This window comes from Podarcis pityusensis (assembly GCF_964106645.2).
Source record: "Podarcis pityusensis genome assembly, chromosome: 6".
NCBI classification, from domain to species: domain Eukaryota; kingdom Metazoa; phylum Chordata; class Lepidosauria; order Squamata; family Lacertidae; genus Podarcis; species Podarcis pityusensis.
The window spans coordinates 73,762,612-73,782,672 of record NC_138030.1 but is presented as its reverse complement, the minus strand read 5'-3'; the positions used below and the strand labels follow the sequence as shown (position 1 = coordinate 73,782,672).

The 20,061-nt window shown below is 43.0% G+C and overlaps 2 protein-coding genes across 7 annotated transcripts in view; one reads left to right on the top strand and one right to left on the bottom strand.

Moving 5' to 3' along the window:
• Positions 1 to 13,015, top strand: part of PALMD (palmdelphin) — a 57,136-nt gene extending 44,121 nt beyond the window's left edge. For both annotated transcript variants that reach the window (XM_081008702.1, XM_081008703.1), the window contains 5 exons: positions 3,146 to 3,260; positions 4,526 to 4,559; positions 4,652 to 4,765; positions 8,620 to 9,723; positions 12,713 to 13,015. In XM_081008702.1, the coding sequence (XP_080864828.1) occupies positions 3,146 to 3,260; positions 4,526 to 4,559; positions 4,652 to 4,765; positions 8,620 to 9,723; positions 12,713 to 12,756 (1,411 nt within the window). In that variant the 3' untranslated portion in view covers positions 12,757 to 13,015. The remainder of the gene's footprint in view (positions 1 to 3,145; positions 3,261 to 4,525; positions 4,560 to 4,651; positions 4,766 to 8,619; positions 9,724 to 12,712) is intronic.
• Positions 13,016 to 14,751: 1,736 nt separating this feature from the next.
• Positions 14,752 to 20,061, bottom strand: part of LOC308478680 (ferric-chelate reductase 1-like) — a 38,956-nt gene continuing 33,646 nt past the window's right edge. For all 5 annotated transcript variants that reach the window (XM_081008665.1, XM_081008662.1, XM_081008661.1 and 2 more), the window contains 4 exons: positions 19,766 to 19,824; positions 18,563 to 18,706; positions 17,489 to 17,550; positions 14,752 to 16,386 (listed from right to left, as the gene is read on the bottom strand). In XM_081008665.1, coding sequence (XP_080864791.1) covers positions 16,294 to 16,386; positions 17,489 to 17,550; positions 18,563 to 18,706; positions 19,766 to 19,824 — 358 coding nt within the window. In that variant the 3' untranslated portion in view covers positions 14,752 to 16,293. The remainder of the gene's footprint in view (positions 16,387 to 17,488; positions 17,551 to 18,562; positions 18,707 to 19,765; positions 19,825 to 20,061) is intronic.

Sequence of the window (20,061 nt, the reverse complement as noted above, 5' to 3'; positions counted from 1 at the left end):
CATTACAGCTGGAAACCACTTAGTTTCTATCCAACATCCTTCTAAGATTCCTTAATTTTACAATATTTCTGTAAATAGTCTTTAAATTTCTTCCAGTCTTCTTTCACCGACTCTTCTCCCTGGTCTCGGATTCTGCCAGTCATTTCTGCCAATTCCATGTAGTCAATCACCTTCATCTGCCATTCTTCCAGAGTGGGTAGATCTTGTGTCTTCCAATTCAAGATTCACATACGGGAATCTTCCTTTGTGTGTGAGTTTCCTTTCGTTTTTGGCTGAGAGACGAAAGAATGTCCGCTCTCTCGCCCGGCTGATTTATGATGTTTTTCTTCTCATTAAAGGCTGTTAGAGATTAGCAAGAAGCCTGCGTTCGGTCTGATTTATTATCCACACACAAGGAAACACTTTCTACCACTGCAGAACTCTGCTAAGGACTCTGCTAAGAGGTCAAGTTTTTCCTATCGGCACAAGCGTCCATCGGCACAGGGGAAGTGTGCCGGGCGCCATCTTATCTCAGCATCCTAGGCCCCTGAGTGCACTACCTGGTCTACATACCTGAAATTTGCCTCTCTGCCTGAGGTGCCCTAATCACCTCGCAATCAACGCAGGTCTCTCAGCAACCATGGAAACTGGTTTCCCACATGCTGTGAGTAGGAAGGACTTGGAGCGTGGAATTAGCATCAAAAGAAACCCCTGTAATGTTGTTACCAAGGAGCACACAACAGCGCCTGTTTGGATCCTCTGTGGTCTTATTAGAACTTTCTCGGCAAATTCTTTAGGAAAGAATTCTTTAGAAGCCAAACACCTTAGAAACCTCAAATCCTATCCAAGGCTCAGTACATAACAACAGGCAGAGCTAAAAACAACATTGGCTGACGCTGGTGTGATTTGGAGTTGCCCCACACATTACACAATGCATTTTCAGTCCTGTGCATGTACATATATACGTGGCAGGAATTTGCGGCCGGTAGATGATACGAACAAGAGAAGATGTGTACCTGTTGTGAGCATGTGTTGCCTTTCTTACATGTACAGATTTAGGCCTGGATGAGGCCTCTACATGGCAATGGGGAGGGGCACCACCCACCTCCCTTTGTGTAGTGCTGTTTCCCCTCCTCACCCCAGCCTGGATGAAAGATTATTGACTTTTAAAACATAATTTGCTTTGTTTGCCAGCTCTTTCCTTTTTAATTATTTTTATTTTGACCTTTCACACGCAGGACTCCTCCAAATTGTTGTCACTCCCAGAAAGTCTGTTTTGATGCATATACCCCCCCCCCCCCCCGCAAAAAAAATAAAGAAGTACCCTGGCTTTTGTTGGAATAGATGCTAGCCGATTCCCAACCAAATGTCATCCGTACAAAACCAGAAAGGTTATCTGACAAAAGAGATTCCGTTAACTCCTGGATACAGATAATCATGTAGCAAATTAGATGCTACATTGGGGGGGGGGGGACGACAGGGACAAGCAAATACCGCTTTACTCAGTATTGATTGCATCAGGCCATGTTCTACTCTGTTGGCACATTTACAGTGACTCAGTAACTGCTAACTCTTCAGTACTATTTCTCACCGACGATTCCGTGCATCTTTTTTTTTTTCTTAAGCAGTGTTATCAAATCATCCATTTTCAGATTGATTTGGCTGCTAAAAACAAGTATTCATGCCCAAGCTGAGTGAAAGTATTTCTGTCCATTTCCAAGAGAATGTGAACTGCAACTCCTGGAAATAATACATTGTTCTTGACATTCAATTTTTATGAAGTACCAACCCAACAAAAAGATGCTGTACAAAATACAAAATGGAAAAACCCTCTCCCTCACCACACTGCTCCATTCAGTGTTACACAGGGCAGACAAGAGCACAGCTTTCCAAACTGTGTTTTGCGACACATTAGTGTGTCGGCTGCAGTGTGTAAGTGTGTCGCGCGAATGCTCCCTGCTCTCCTCCCAGGGCTAGAAAGGAGTTAGTTTAACCTCCGGTCTGCTAGTAAAACTGAATTACCGTGTTGTGAAATGATGCATGTCTGCAAAGTGAGTCACCAACATGAAAAGCTTGGAAAACTGTGGAATAGAGTGTGAGGCAATTGCATTTGATGATGCTCCCTTTGAATAGCTGGCAATGGAGGACAGCCCTGTCTCTTCATTATCCCAGCTCCCATTTTGAGTAGGGATGAAAGAAGGCAGCAAATTCCATTCTAAACTGCGTTCATAACAAACAGCACTGTTTCCATTCCACTGCAGTTTGATTTCTGTCAAATACTATGTTATCTGTCTCACTGTCCCGCTATTTTACATATGTTATGTAACTATTTAGGTAACTAATGTAACTTTCATTCATTTCAATGTAAGAGAAGCAACAAAACAATGTTCAAAAAGCCACTTATTGTATATTGTTTACGGAATTAAACAACAACATGCTTGAATGCTGAGCATATTCGTTTGACTGGTTTCCGTTCCTGGTTTCCACAGACTAACCATGCGAATTGCAGAAATTTCTGCTTCCTTTTCTATTTTCCTCAGAATTTTCTGACATCCATCACTTAAGGTAAAGGGACCCCTGACCATTAGGTCCAGTCGTGGCCGACTCTGGGGTTGCGGCGCTCATCTCGCTTTAATGGCCGAGGGAGCCGGCGTACAGCTTCCGGGTCATGTGGCCAGCATGACGAAGCTGCTTCTGGCAAACCAGAGCAGCGCACGGAAATGCCGTTTACCTTCCTGCTGAAGCGGTACCTATTTATCTACTTGCATTTTGACGTGCTTTCGAACTGCTAGGTTGGCAGGAGCAGGGACCAAGCAATGGGAGCTCACCCCATCGCGGGGATTCGAACCGCCAACCTTCTGATCGGCAAGTCCTAGGCTCTGTGGTTTAACCCACAGCGCCACCCGTGTCCATCACTTAGAGGGTCACTAATCTAACCAAGCTGATGCGACCCACAACAAAATGTGGCAGACTGTCATGTTCCTTATTCAGTGCCATTCTCCAGGATACTTCATTTCATTCCTCCTCCCACATAGTTTTCTGCAGTATTCCATGGTCACTGAGCATGCTCAGTCCTCGTGGGGATATTTTCGGAGATTTTTCGTAGCTTTACCAAACCAGTTGGCACCATTAACCCTTGCTTCTCCAAATATTCTACATAATGCAGACTTGAAAAAGAAATTGAGGACCTTGAGAAAGAAGAACTGGCCATCTCAGCTAAAGAAAAGGCCATACTGAAGAAGCTTAAATCGGTAGAAAGAACCACAGAAGATATTATAAAGGTCAGTGTCTAATTTTAAAGTCCTGCTACTGATCTCTGTCGCTTTGCAAAAATAATCAATTGAGGGGGAGGCAGGGATGAAGGCAAGGAAATGTCACAGAGCTCCAATGTGAAGTTCAGCAGGGGGAAATAGGAGCGACTAAAACTCACAGTGGTCAAGCCCCTCCAAAACATGCAGATTTATCGAGATATGTTATGTCGAGATTGCCACAGGAAATGTTGCATCACATTTATACCCTAATCCTAGTATTGGGATATTTGCACTTTGTGCTCTGAACTACAGCATTATTTTAGCATTAAAAATAGCTCAGGGTTAACTGTTGACTGTATATCTACGTTGGCAGAGTATCAAGAACATATGGAGGGAGGGGGGAGCCTAACCTCAGAGAGGAAAAATGCTCTCTATGTTTATTCACCCTTCAGTCAAAGACTGAACAAACACGCAAGCTTGCCAACGTGTCCTGAAAGTCAAATAGGCCCAAAGGGGTATTATGCAATCGCTTTTGTAGAGAGAAGCTTCTGCCATCCATTGCCCCAGAGTGGTCTAATTGAAGATGTGGCAAGGCAGAGAACATAGACGAAATGTTATCTTGCAAGAACAGTTGCCATCACACCCAGGAATGACAAATATATTGACCAATTGCATATGCCTCATAGGAAGGTAAAATACCTTAACTAATAACCCAGCAAAATTATTTTTCTTTTTGATGTTTATTAAATTTGTATACAGTCCTATACCCACAGGTTTCAGGGCCATTCACAAGATAAAATCACAAAAATACATAATAAAAATAAAGACAAAAACAACCCAATTATCCCCCCTCCCCAACACATTATAAAAGGGCATCAGTTGTCAATTAGCCAAAGGCCTGGTTAAAGAGGAACGTTTTTGCCTGGGACCTAAATATATGTAACAAAGGGGCCAGGCAAGTCTCCCAGGGAAGAGACTTCCACAGTTGGGGGGCCACTGCAGAAAAGACCAAGTCTTGTTTTGAGACGCTCTGGACTTTTAGTGGAGGAGGCACACGAAGAAGGGCTTCAGAATATGATCTCAGGGTCCAGAAAGGTTCATATGGAGAGAGGCGGTCCCTGAGGAAATGTTGTATATATATGGAGGATATGGTGTAGCGATTTACAGAAATATACATATACACACATATATATTCCACTGCCGCTACATATTCTGTAGCTGTGTGGTTGACAAGCTGTGACACTTTCAACCCTACTGGTGGTTATTTACAATACTTGCTTCTTCTTTTTTCTTAGTCTGTGAAGGTGGAAAAAGTAGAGACTAAAGAAGGTATGTTCACTCAGAAGCCTAGAATTTTACATTATTTGTGCCTAACGTTAGAGTAAAAGTGGTTATGTATTAACCATTCTCTCTTTTCATAGAGCCACCTGACTACATTTATGCCAACATACCTGACCTTCCAAAATCTTTCAGGCCTTCTGCACTTAAAAGGACAGGGCATCTAGAAGCAGAGGATGATGAAGAAAAGCGAAAAGGTAAAATTCAGCAATGCAGTTAAAGAAAGGGTGTAGATTTATAATGGGGTACATCTAAAATGGGGTACATCTAAAAGGAAATGAAATGTGTATTTGAAATAAATATGCATAGATTAGATAGATGATAGATAGATAGATAGATAGATAGATAGATAGATAGATAGATGATAGAGATAGATAGATGATAGATAGATAGATAGATAGATAGATAGATAGATAGATAGATAGATAGATAGACGGATGATAGATAGATGATAGAACACAGAGAGAGACACAGATCTTTTTTTTCTAGTCCATGTAGCTCAGTATTGTCTACTTCGACCTGTAGTGCTCTCCAGGGTTTGATGCATTTGACTAAACTTCTAAACAGACTTTTCTCATAAGAGATATACAGTGGTACCTTGGGTTACATACGCTTCAGGTTACTTACGCTTCAGGTTACAGACTCCGCTAACCCAGAAATAGTACCTCCGGTTAAGAACTTTACTTCAGGATGAGAACAAAAATCATGCAGCGGTGGCACGGCAGCAGCAGGAGGCCCCATTAGCTAAAGTGATGCTTCAGGTTAAGAACAGTTTCAGGTTAAGAACAGACCTCCGGAACGAATTAAGTACTTAACCCAATGTACCACTGCATATATTTGAGGATGTGTGGCACTGGCTACACACAATGTTGTTTTGTTTGTTCTATTTTGTTTTGCATGAGTTCTGCGTGTGCTTCGTTTGCCAAGAAAAGAGTGTGATGGTGAGCACACTATTCTTCCTTGTCAAAGACACCTTGTTTCCAGAATACTGCTAGCTATATCTGTTCCATGTTCCCGAATATCTCAAATGCTGAAAGGAGAGGATGGGCAGGTTTTTAATTCGCAAACATTTTGAAACGCCCAGAGCTTGCCCTGGAGCATTGGCAAAGACTGAACGCAAACCAGTGCCTTCCAGATACCGACACAGAAATTCAAGCTCAACCCCATGGCTGATCTTTAGCGAGAGCCAAAATGACAAGCTGGAAGATGTTCCCTTAATTGCCCCTTTTGTTTCCTCAAACCTTGCAAGTTGGCAGAAGAACATGAGGTCCAATGAGTGTCATTGTCTACCTTAACTTTATTGTGCTATATCAAACTTGCACGTTATCCCAGTAGCAGGAATGGAAATTGTTGTCTCAGCTCTGCTTATCCATTGCCACGAGTAGGGCAGGCTCTTGCTCTTCAGCAGCACTGCTTAAAAAAATAAGTCTTGCTGAATCACGCCAGAGGCCAAAGTATCCCAGCTGCCTTAAACCAAGTCAGATGATTTATCCCTCTACCCCTGAGCTTTGGTCCTTCCTGAGGAATTGGTGCTTTCTGTTTTTCAGGCAATGCCTTAGAGGTGTACGTGTGCCCAGATAGGCTAGTAGAACGACTTCCTGTCTTGAATTTATTTGTAACGTTGATTTACAAGCTCAGCCCTATTGCCACCAGAACACAGATAACCCACCAATCTGTTCTGGCTTTTCGCAGAGAGGGAAATGGTTGTTGTTTAGTCATTTAGTCGTGTCCGACTCTTCGTGACCCCATGGACCAGAGCACGCCAGGCACTCCTGTCTTCCACTGCCTCACGCAGTTTGGTCAAACTCATGCTGGTAGCTTCGAGAACACCGTCCAACCATCTCGTCCTCTGTCGTCCCCTTCTCCTTGTGCCCTCAATCTTTCCCAACATCAGGTGAAGTTTGTCATGCAGCAGGAGATGACGACATCTCCTTGGGAACCCAGGTTGGTCCAAGAGAGGACCGCCTCGTTAGAGAGAAGAAGTCGAGTTAATGGAGTGGCCAAAAACTTTTCCCAGGGAAAAGAAGTAGTTATTCTCTTCATTTCCCTGTTCAAGTAGTTATTTTCTTGGCATGTTTTGAGAAATCAGTGGGTGATGTCCAACTAAGACATACTCTGAACAGACTCACTGAAAGCAATGGATGTAAGTTGCTTAAGTCTATATTGTTGTTGTTGTTTAGTCATTTAGTCGTGTCCGACTCTTCATGACCCCATGGACCAGAGTTTCGCGAACACTATCCAACCATCTCGTCGTCTGTCGTCCCCTTCTCCTTGTGCCCTCCATCTTTCCCAACATCAGGGTCTTTTCCAGGGAGTCTTCCCTTCTCATGAGGTGGCCAAAGTATTGGAGCCTCAGCTTCAGGATCTGTCCTTCCAGTGAGCACTCAGGGCTGATTTCCTTAAGAATGGATAGGTTTGATCTTCTTGCAGTCCATGGGACTCTCAAGAGTCTCCTCCAGCACCATAATTCAAAAGCATCAATTCTTCGGCGATCAGCCTTCTTTATGGTCCAGCTCTCACTTCCACACATCACTACTGGGAAAACCATAGCTTTTACTATACGGACCTTTGTTGGCTAGGTCTACTTTTTAAGATGCTGTCTAGGTTTGTCATTGCTTTTCTCCCACAGTATTACAGCAGCTGTTTGTTTGGACCTCCATTCCACACCCCCATCCTTGCTTGAAACCATTGCAGGTAGCCGAACAGTAAGACCGAGAGCTGCCTCTCTAGTCTTTAAAGGACAGGCGGCATATAGCTCAAACCAGCAAGGAAAAGATAGGGAGAGGGCTGGAAAAAGGAGAGGGAAAGCTCTCAGTATTTCTCATGAACTCCTCCTTAGCGCCTCCAATCCATTGGGCTCAAAATCTCCTCCCAAGTAGCAGTGTATTCTGCCAGTGGATCCTAAGATATCTGATGTCTTCCTCCAACCATCTGTGACCCCAGTTATCACAGAGGCTAACTGCATGTGACAGTGGCAAAAGCCATTTCCTGGAGCATGGGTTGTGCTGGACTTACATAGGGTAGGCTCAGGGTGATTGAAACCAGACAAGAAACAATATAAGGGATAGAAAAGACGTGCTCAGTCTTCGTGCCTGCACTTTCCCTACTCCAAAACATACTTCCCAGGTGCTTTTAAGAGCAGCGGGGCTTGCCTCCAGTCTTCGAGCTCCATCAGGAGAAAAACAGTTGCAGGGAGAGCATTACAAGTAAGAAAAATAGCAGCTGGAGAAGAATCTATCATACCCTGCGTCCCTGCATGCATTGCTTGAAATTATTCGACATGTTCCACAGGAAACTGCTGGTGCCCCATGTTCTAAAATAACCGCCTGCTGCTGTCATGTGCAAGTTCTTGTGACCTAGCATAATATTATTTTTACAGTGGTACCTTGGGTTACATACGCTTCAGGTTACATACGCTTCAGGTTACAGACTCCGCTAACCCAGAAATAGTACCTCTGGTTAAGAACTTTGCTTCAGGATGAGACAGAAATCGTGCTCCGGCGGCGCAGCGGCAGCAGGAGGCCCCATTAGCTAAAGTGGTGCTTCAGGTTAAGAACAGTTTCAGGTTAAGAACGGACCTCCGGAACTTAACCTGAGGTACCACTGTATTATTATTATTATTATTATTATTATTAACATTAACATTTGTCTGAGAGAGTGAAGTTGGTGTTGTTTCATCTCTTCAGGTCTTTGTTGATTTGTTGCCACAAGGGGTTGTAGTTGTGGAGGTATAATTTGTTGAGGTTTCTGCTTATTTGTACCCCTAGTATCTGAACTTGGTGCGGCAAAGTTTTATCTTGGTGACGTTGGCAAATTATTTTGGGGTATGGGGCACACAGCCTCAGACTTTGCAAAGTTTACCTGTAGGCCCGACACCATTGCAAATGTGTTGAGTTCTCTGATAAGGAGGTTGCTGTGTTTATGGGGTCTGGTGTTCGACCATTAGGTCGTCTGCAAAGAGCCCTAATTTATCGTATTATTGGCATTTGTATATATCTTTAGCACTTGTGTTACTTTGCTTTATAAAGGACTCTTATTTCTTCCAATGCAGCATTGTTTGCTATGGAAATTAAAGTTGAAAAAGACCTGAAGACTGGAGAAAGCACAGTTTTGTCGACAATACCACTACCGTCAGAGGAATTTAAGGGCGCAGGAGTGAAAGTGTACGATGACGGCAGAAAGTCGGTCTATGCAGTGTGTTCCAATGGAAGTGTCACAAACAAGGAAGTAGATGACCTTGCGCCTGTTGAAGTGGAGGACCTCTTGAGGCAGGCAACGGAGAAACAATCCAAGTCTCCCACTGAATACCATGAACCAGTATATGCAAACCAGTTTTGCAGGCCCACAACTCCCCAGAATGATAAGTTAGTCCAGGGACCAAATAGCCAAAAAGGAGCTCTTCAAAACAAGACAAACAGCCTGGACTGTTTTTATAAGGAACCTGCCTATAAAAAAGAGCAACCATTTAAAGAAAATGGCCTAGATTCTTCCAAGAGCTATCGGCACAATTCTCACTCTCCGGTCCTTCAACGAACACGAAGCCCACCACAGATTAGCCCCCCAAACAAGATGGCAACTAACATTCAAAGAGAAATTCTACAAGAGGCTGTTGAACCCTATCAGAAGATGGGAGAGAACCAACAAGGTATAAAATTCAGAAACTCTGTAAGTACCCATGAAAGGCCTCCTTCAGGAACTCTGGAAAGTGATGAAGGTTCTAGTTATAGTGTGGTCCAAGCTGTGCCGTGTTACGTGGATGATACCGAACCCGTTACAATGATTTTCATGGGTTACCAGCATGTGGACGATGAAGAACTGAATAAAACTGTCTGTGGGTATGATGGACTTATCCATGCAGAACTCGTCGTCATTGACGATGACGGTGAAGAAGAGGACAGCAAGGAGGAGAGTCGAGCTGGAAAGCCTTTGTATCATCCAGTTGGTCCTTCTAGCCAGGTCTACCAGACCTCCAACCAAACAAGTGCAATTCCACAGACAAACCCCAGCAAAACCACCAGTGACGGTGTAAATGTGTCGCCTTATAAAAATTCCATATCGCTCAAGGAGCAAGAAGAAAGTCTAAGCTGTGCTACCTACAATGGTCAGATCGATAGCCGGTTATCAGGTGATGGAACAGAGGATCCCTCCTTAACAGGTAAAAAAAGGGGCAAGTCACGACACTGTTGCACTCTCATGTGACAGACTGACTACTTCTCTTTCTCCCTTCGTTCCTTCCTTGCTTCCTCTTGGCATCTCTACACCTCAGAGCTGACTAATACAGACTATCTAACCCATTTCTCCTATGTTCTAACACTTTCATTCAAGTGTTAACAATGTTAACCATGCTACACTGAAGGACCTAAGTGCACAAGCAGCCAAAAAAAATTTTTTTAAGCTGCAGATAGGGCTGGTATAAATCAGATACAGATCTTTGTACGTCAAGTGCAACTTGGAAACACTGATTAAAATGTTATCTCCTTGTTCCTATGGCGTGTGAGAAAAATGGTTGCATTTCAGTAGTAAATAATAGCCTTTCTTCCTATTCTGCGTCTCCATTTCTGGAGCTCAGTCATGCCTCTCTCTGTTCTCCCAACTTTGTACCGTATAATGTACCTTGCACCTTAACACAGAAAGGCTGGTTGAACAGGTTTGCTTTACTTTAACCTTGATTTAACATTGGCCACTTCACTTGAAATGTATTTATGCAAGTTTTGATATCTTTTCTTAGCCTGCTTGATTTGGATGTATGTGGGTTGGTTGGTTGGTTGGTTGGTTTGTTTAGTTTTTTAAAAAAATAGTTAGTATGACTAAAATCCAATTCTTTTATCTAACCTCTGTCTGTCTGTCTGTCTGTCTTTAAAATAAAAAGGTGTTACATTTTCTAACCTGTTTGCATGATTACTTTCATTCTGCTTTCACTCTCCTCCTTGCTAGAAACTTTTTGTATTCTGTATGCTTCTTAGAACACAACAACCTCAAATCCAAGTACTTCAAACTTCTGGTAATAGTTCTGTTGGGGGAATAAAGGACTGGGTTCACCCAGTGTGAACTGCATCATATAGACCTGATCCCCCAAAGAAGTAAAGCTGAATTATTTGGATTTATAACAGTTTACATCTGTTGACTTAATTTAGGACTAATCCTGTGACTATGCATGCAGTTGCACAAAGGAGATCCCACTAACAAAAATAATAAACGTATAAAGGTAAAGGTAAAGGGACCCCTGACCATCAGGTCCAGTCGTGACCGACTCTGGGGTTGCACGCTCATCTCGCTCTATAGGCCAAGGGAGCTGGCGTTTGTCCACAGACAGCTTCCGGGTCATGTGGCCAGCATGACTAAGCCGCTTCTGGCGAACCAGAGCAGCACACGGAAACGCCGTTTACCTTCCCGCCAGAGCGGTACCTATTTATCTACTTGCACTTTGAGGTGCTTTCGAACTGCTAGGTTGGCAGGAGCAGGGACTGAACAACGGGAGCTCACCCCGTTGCGGGGATTCGAACCGCCGACCTTCTGATCGGCAAGTCCTAGGCTCTGTGGTTTAACCCACAGCGCCACTTCAATATAAATGGATTTAGCACCCAACAGATTTATTTCAATGGGCTTTGAACTTAGGCAGGCCTGCACATGTATTGAAGCCTGCCGGTCTGTTTTACAAACTTCCCCCTCTTCGCTCCATCTTTGTTTTCAAGGCAGTTGACAAAAACAGAACATTAATCAAGCCACAGATGAGCCACCATACATGACATTGTGTTGTGTTATGGGATCATGAGTCCTGCCTGTTTTATGTCTTCCAGCTTAAATGGCATTTACGGAGCCAGCTTTTCGTGATCTATCTCTTTGTGTTAAAATTTTGGAACGCATTGCAGCACATTCAGCTCAGGCGCTCACCACCTGCCAATAGTACCCCTCCAAATATGAGTTCCATAGTAGAATAATGGAATTCATATTAATCTAAGCTAGCCTGGAGCACACTGTTCCCTGACTGCAGAACTTGTCCCGACTGCTGAAGCCAAGTAGTTCTTCTTGCTGCTTTGGTCCTCTTCCCATGCATTGTTACTGTGCCTCGCCACATACGGAGTAAGCGGAGAATGCTAGGAAATGAGTAATTTTCCCAAACAGTCTCCTAATTATCCTGCTTGCCCCTCAAAGAAAACAAAGCCAGGAAGACCAGCTGTAGGGCAAGGTAGCAAACTAACAAAGAGCTGCTTGTGAGAAGGGAATAGAGGCGTTCTCAGATCTATTTTATTTACTTGTTCCTTGTCAAAACCCATCTTACAAAAATCCCTGAAGTCAGTGCCACTGTGCCATGTCAGGGGAAGGCCCAGTAGTCCAGGGAAGCATTCGTGGATGCCTTTCGCATTGGAGGAAGGGAGCGCTTAAAAATCTAAACAAAAGGGGCAGCCTTTGTAACTGTGTGTGTGTGTGTCAGATAAGAGTTTCGTACCAAGGAAGGAAAACAGGCACAAGTGTCAACAGGCCAGAATGGAAATGGTGGCGCCTCCTGCAGTACAGTCCATGAAGTTTTTAGCCTTCAAACTTTTTCAAACCCAACTCCTTGCACCTGATTCTGGTTCTAGACTGTGGAGTTTTGATTTTTTTATTAAAGTAGATCCTACAAGGCCCAACGTGTAATTAGTGAACAAAGGCCGTATGGAAACATTTCCTGGCTTAAAAAACACAGCAAGGTCACTCTTTTTCTTGACTTGGAATGAAGTTGGCTTGGTGGCCAAATGCCTTAAAATCCAGTATTTCATAAGAAATGGCAAGATACATATGAATCTAGCATTGTGCACGCATCACTTCCCAAACCAGTGGCGGGAGCGCAATGCTTTCAGAGTGAACAGAATTCTCAACTGAGAAATTAAAAGGCATATTGTTTACTGTCAAGTGTCCAGCAGGTCAGAGGGCAGATCAATGACCACTTTGACAGCCATGCAAGATATTTTAGTGCCCATTCTTCCTTCACCTGCCATCTATGCTGTTGTCTCTCTGCACCTTAATAACTTCTGATTTTTAACTCTTCTAAAACAATGCTCTCTTGGACCTAACCATTTGAGGTAAGTGCAATTCTCTTTAAAAGTTAGATTTAGAAGTTGGATAATGCATGGAATTTGTGACTTTTTTATTTATTTATGTTGCAGCTCTGAGAATGAGAATGGCAAAACTGGGCAAAAAAGTCATTTAGGAGCTGCAGTGGTATAAATACTAAGTATCTGCTGGTGTGATGTGAAGCAGAAGAAGAGCTTTCTACACTTCGGGCTTTAACGGCTTTCGCCTATTCGAAAGAAGCATACATAAGAATAATGGCACCCTGCAGGAAAGTGAATGGACCGCAAGTTGTGCTTCCAGCTACTCAACCCAATCCATATGAATTTAACTTCAAGTGCCTTCAGAAATTTCTGATAACAAATGGGACATTTCTAATAAATGCTATGACTATGTAATTGGAAGCTAAGAGCCAGTATCTTTAACAAGGCTGCACCCATAAGAGTCCCATTTATTGAGTGAGGGTTGGCTGTTTCCTATTCAGATCATTCTCTAAACCCAACCACACAAGCAAGAATATATCTTCCTATTCTTACCAATTGTGGATGGAGTGTCACAGCTCATGATTTGTACATTTCCATAAATCACGAGATCTGAAGTGGGACTATGACACTTCAGGATGTTTACTACTACCCAAACCCACCATCTTCCCTAGAGATTATCTCCATGTGTTCTTTTGGTTCTTGTTAAGGAAAATCCTGGCAAGGTGAACTACATACTCTAACCAACAGCTTTTGTCAGGCCTCATTCATCTCCCACAGGGCGACTAGGGGTGCCGGAAGATAGATTTCTACTTCTGACAGTAGCAGGGCCAGTTCTCTGAACTACAAATAGCCTTGACCTATGTACAATCCCACCTGGCCCCACTGTCACCAACCTGCCAGCTGTGGACCATGGAAATGGCAAGAGCAGAGACTTTAGAAAGATATTTATATGGTTAACAGTACTTGCCCAAGTGTGTTTGCAGCTTCAAAAGTGAAGGCATCATGCATATGTAAAACACCTACTAGAGATGGAAAGCGCTGCCACTCTCTGCTAATGTACTCATGCTCAATGCATCCTGCATTGTGTCAACCCCATCGCATTTCCTCATTCAGAATTGGGGCGGGGGGAGGTCAAAAGTCTGTTATGGGGTGGGTGGGAGAGAGACCGACAAGCTGGGTTTAAGGTGGTTTTTTTCCACCATCTTATGCTTACATCCATCTGTCACTTTTCCACTCCATAGTTACAGACTCCCACTGACCTAGGAATAAGCCCCATTAAATTCAATAGGATTTACTGCTGTATAGTCATGGTTAGGATTGTCCCATTAGCCACTTCAGATTAGACAGCGCTTCCCTGCACCACTATGGTCATTTTTCCTCCAGCGCCTCTGCTAAACACATTTTCAGACTGGTAGAGGTCTACATGGCCAAAGTTCTCAAGAAGTTAAGAAAAAAATCACAACAAATCATGCTCCAGCATAAGGATTTGCTAGAAGGAAAGTTCTCTGCTTCAGGTCATAGCTATCTGCTGCACAAGAACTCAGCCTGGGCCACAAACAGGACAGAGAACAGAATGGGCAAGACTTGCTGATTTGGAGAATTTCTGGAGACAACAGGCTGAAGTATGTGTACAAAAAAATATTTAAAATAGTTGAAATTTTGTTTGGGCATTGTGCTTTCAAAGCACAGATTTCTATTCTGATAAACATTGAGATTTGTGCTTGTGGGCTGTTTCATTTCTTTGAGTTGGCAATCATTTAAACTTAAACCATGATTAAACTCTGAGCAAGAGCACCCCACAGTGTCTCAGCAGTAGAAGTGACAGTCCCAGTGGCTCAGCTGTGCATCCAAGAGTTTTATATGAAAATGCCAAGTGCAGCAAGACTGCATCTTCCCTACAAACAGGTCAAAGACAATGAGAGAGAGAGAGAGAGAGAGAATTTGGCAAGCAGATTAGCCTGCTGGAATGCATAAGTAATACATATAGTTATGGCGAGAGGCCAGGGGTTCTCTTTAATTGCCCATTTCATTAACTTTCAGACAGTGATTCAGGGACACCTGAAAATACAAGTCCATGTGTGGATGGCACTTGCCTCTGGACAAACTGAGATGGCTTCTTCATATAAGTATCAAGAAAAAAGTACACAGAGTACACAAAGCAACTCTTTTAATTTATGCAATTCACACTCTCATAATAGGATAAAAAAATGAAGCACTGGAATGTAATGCACAACTATAAAATCAGTGCAGGTGGTCTCACACTTGATTTGTGCAGGGTGTAGCAGGTAGGGAAAGCAAGGAAAGGGTCAAGGGGACAGGGAGTAAGAAATCCAGTTATTTCAATCCAGTGTGGAAGACAACATGAACCACAATGGGTGGAATCCAATTGCATCCTTTTGCCCGTGGGAAGAGCTTTTCATCTAGCAGCAACCTTTGCAAATGGATGAGGACAGATTATTTTTGCTCATCCTGCACCTCTACCTCCCACCGGCAGCATCTTCCATGCTATTCTTGAGGGACCCACACCATCTAGAGTAGGAAAGTGATGCATTGTCAAAAAATCACCCACCTACCTCTGCTGTTTGCAGTGACATCCAATGGATAATTGGATTTCACCCAGAGCCTGCAGGTTGACAGTTTTTTTCATACACACACATATTTATATATATATATGTGCCAATCATTCTTTAAACAAATGTTGGCACTAGTTCTAGAGAGCTTTCTGGTACAGCTACTAGTTACCTGTTAAAGAAACTCAGAGTGAGGAGAGAGATGTAATCTACAAGAACACTGGTTGCTTCAAAGGAGAAAGGGCAGTTAGATCTCCACCAGAGCTGTTTTCCCCCCACCCTTAACACCATATAGTCTTCCAACAGAGCTACAAATCCAAGACGTTTGTGTCAAACACAATCCTTGGGATTTCTGATGCCTGAAATAAGTTGTTCCAAATGACATCTGGCCCCTAACTGGCTTCCATTCTCGATCCCTCTCGACTCACAAAATTGTTTCCAAATATAACTGCTGAAATCCCTATGGATGAGGCATCCTTAAAAACTAATACCTTGCAGTCTGTAATCCAGCCTTTAGTGGTAGACCATTATTCTTCATCACACTGAGACAATGACTATCTGCATCCATCCTCAGGTTAGAAGCAGGCTGGGGAGAGGGATGTGTAGACCTTTAACCATCCTCTAGCTAGCCTATAGATAGACCATGAGCATATGGAGCTCCTATGTCATAATGGTGGTAGTTGCAGGTGGAGACTAGCTAGGAATAACATGAACACGTTGACCTATTAGATGGACGGACAGAAAGCTGATCAAGTGCAATGGCAGGCAGTCCATTTCAAATCAATGGCAACCCTGGAACAAGAAAGGCCAACTTCTCAAATGGAAGCTCTCCCTTGAGCCTTGAAGTGACCGATGAATCTACAGGACCCAGATAGACAAATGTTGAAGGGAGGCGTTTAGTCGTGCTGGAGACCAAGGCAGTTCTGACCAGGTTGGGACAACGTATTTGCCAAGAAAAGTCTAATTCTGCCCTGCAACGGCTGTATAACGAGGACCAGGTTTCTTAAATCCCAAATTGGCAGTGTTTACGTTACAGATCGTCCTTCTGCTATGAACTTCAGCAAGACACATCTCCAACAGTTCTATTGCAAGCTCTTCAGAGTATTAAAGGCTTCTTCTTTGTCATACTTTTACAATTGCTGTCAGGAAGGTGATGAGAAATGCCACATTGCCACTAATGTAGATGAACAGCACTGTCTTTTTAAATGTATGCCCCTGTAAAGAGAGAAAGGGAAACACTGAGAATGCAACCATTTGTGAAAATGCTGAGTCAGTTCAGAAAAAAAGGCATGTGCCTACCAGTCTAGCCTTCTCCAGCATGGTGCCCTGGCAAAAATAAGGAGTGGAGATGATATACGGCAGTTATGTGAAAACCATAGCTGTCAACGTTTCCCTTTTCTTAAGGAAAATTCCCTTATTCCGAATAGGATTCCTCACAAGAAAAGGAAAAAGTTGACAGCTATGGTGAAAACTCTGGCCCATCAGATGCCAACTTCCATCAGCCCTAGCCAGCAAAGCCAATGGTCAGGTGTAGGGGTAGACAACATTTCCAGTTGTCTCAGTTTCTCATTTTTCCACTCTAAAATTGTCCCTATTTGGCAGAAATTTGATTATATATATATATATATATATATATATTTAAAACCCTCATGAAAATTTATCAAAATCTTAGTAGGACTTTCTCCTAATAAACACATTTTTATATGAAGGTTTGACTAACTTACACATTTTTGCAAGCAATTTCCCTTAATATCATTTATTTTTATTTGTTATTTCACTAACATATTCATTTTTACACACACCTTCCCCCAGTCTATGTATTTCTGTAAAGCATTGTTTGGTTGGGGAACTACATCACAAAATTTGGATAAGTGTGAATTTCAAAGGATAACTCTGTTTTGGTTCACACACTGCTTCAGAAAGTGAACTGGACAGATTCGGCTTTAAATGTGAAGTGGATCTAACTCAGGAATAATGGGAATTGTGGACTGGCAACATCTGAAGGGCCACAGGTTAGGAAAGGCTGCTCTGGAATGTACCACTACAGGATACAAATGGGGGGGGGGGGCAACATTCCAAACGCTTCCCCATTGAAAGAGAAACCCCCTGCACATGATACATCAAGGAGATGGGAATGGAAGAAGGAAGCTTGTGCAAAAGGCTAGCCATTAGCTTGCTTTTCGCTTAAAAGCACATGGGAGCATTCAAATGAGCTAGCCTTACACCCTGAAAGTAGTATAGTTCTTAGGAGGCAGCTCCATGCTCAGAAAAAATATATATGCCTATATTTATCCTCTCGCATGCATTCTATACTTACCTGTGCCTCTGCCGTTGTAATGGACTGCAGAATCTGTATCCTATCATCTTCCAACACTTGAACTGCAAAATAAAAATTTCACGGTTGATTTTTATTTAGCCTGAAGCCATCAAAGCAGTGTAGAAGATAAAAATATATAATCCCCCAAAATGCAAATTCTAAAATTAAAACCGTGCCTACAGATCTAGATCAGAGCTACACTCTACCCTATATGTTTCTGGTCATTTACCAGATTATCTTAAAAGACACCACACACAATCCAGTGGACACAATAGATCTTTAAGCAGCCCTGTTTTAGATTGTGCCTGTTGAGCTTCATCCACCAGTTCAAAATAAAGGGGGTGCCGCTCGTTCATTTGAGATGAAGACACTGTTTGAAATGAGCACCTTCTGATGGAGAAGTGGGGATGCTGTCCTTGACATGGTTCCATTCTGGAACACACTTTACTTGTTCTAGTACAAGAGACTCTACAGGAGGTGTGCGGAAGCTGTGACACTCCATTGGCCATGCTGGCTGAGATTGATGGAAGTTGGGAGTCCAACAATAGCTGGAAGGCCACAAGCTGGGAAAGGCCGTCCAATGGAAGACACAAGAGGGCAGGGGAGAGAAGTGTGGACAGAGATTTCCATTTGGTCCCAGGAGAACAGAGCTCAAATGCCTGCTTATCCATGGGCTCCCCTGGTGTCAGGAGCATTTACCATCTCAGCCTCAGAACCTGATCCATAAAGTAAATCAATCAGCAGTTCTTTGCCCTTCAAACCCATCTCTCTTCAAACTGATAAGCAAAGGAGGTATGTGATGGGCTAGTTTCGATATGCATCCCTCCTGCCATATTATTGCTCCTGAATAAAAATTATTTTATCAGGTATATCATGTTACATTTCTCCACTCAAATATGTACCTGGGGCTTTCACAGCAATTGTGAAAACTGCAGGGGGGGGACAGCAGATAAGGATAATGCAAACAGGTATTTAGACAGTGTAAAGCTATCTCTTTCATGAGCCAGGATATCTGCCTCTTCTTGCAACTGCATTGTGTTCAATGCAAGCTAAAGTAGAGATTGGTCACAGTACCTTTGTGAATGAGGCAGTAGCCATGTATCTCTAGGAGAACATCGGTGCCAACATGCCAAGCTACAAATCCCATCATTGTATATGTATCCCATGGATCTGGAAGGTTGAGAGCTGGCAAGTCCATTCCGAGGAATATTACCACCACTAAAGGACAGGACCAGGTTTACAAAACAGAGAGTAAGCAAAATTAGATCAAGTAATTTCAACTGGCAGTGCTCTACTGCAACTTGTTGCTGCAATGTGGTTAGCAACAAAATACATGATAAAAATACAACCCAGAGTCCCACATAATTACAGGCTACCTGCTCACTTGTATAAAGCAAGAGATTCCATACCCTCTGTGGTTTCCAATGTACAGACACTAAGGCTTCCTCCAGAACATCAGCATTTTGTAGAAGTCATTCAAGTGACCACTGAATTTTATATTTGTGGATTTAAAGCATTGTGGACCCATAACAACACATTTTTTATTTTATTTTTTAATTGACTCTTTGCAGTTTGGAAATGACAGGGAAATGCACTGACAAATGTCGGATGAACAAATGAATAATGGGAAGATGTAAGCAAATCAGAACAAGTGTCCAATAAAGACCAGACATAGGTAAACTTTGGACAAGCAAGTCGGGATGAATACCCAACAAACAGGCTATCTAGAGGAGCTATAAGCCTTCACACACAATGTTTAGCAGTTGTAGTCTATCCACTCCCAGTGATGGTCAGATTGTGGTCACGGAACAACGTGCATTTATTTGATATTGCATGTGAAACCAAAGCAATTTCAAGTACAGTGGTACCTCGGGTTACATACGCTTCAGGTTACATACGCTTCAGGTTACAGACTCCACTAACCCAGAAATAATACCTTGCGTTAAGAACTTTGCTTCAGGATGAGAACAGAAATCGGGCTATGGCGGCGCGGCAGCAGCAGGAGGCCCCATTTGCTAAAGTGGTGCTTCAGGTTAAGAACAGTTTCGGGTTAAGAACGGACCTCCGGAACGAATTAAGTACTTAACCCAAGGTACCACTGTAGTCAGCAGGGTGCAAGAGTGAAGTTATCACAAAATGCAAGATCTACAAGTATTGGACTGCCACTCGTAGAAAGCCACATAAATTAACTTAAGAAAAGCATAATTAATACCCATTGTCCCTAGCCATCTTACAAATCAACATTTTAGATAAGGCTAGATTGAATTATTCACTCACCTGCTAATATTCTAGCAGTTGTGCCCGTGCTCCAGTGTAACCAGTTGAAGATTTCTCTTCTGTTCCCAAAGAAAAAGGAAAGAAAAGTCAGTGCGTGATTCCAAACACCATCAGTGCCCGGGGTGTGAAAAGAGAACGGGGACGATTACATCACCACACACTCATTAGGGTTGCAGTAACTGGAGTCTGCAAACTTGGGGGTTGCAAATTTCTGGAAGAGGGGGCAGGTCTGGGGTTTCCATACCCATTAACCACAGGATCATTGCCCTTTAAAACTCTTGACCCGGCTGGTAAGT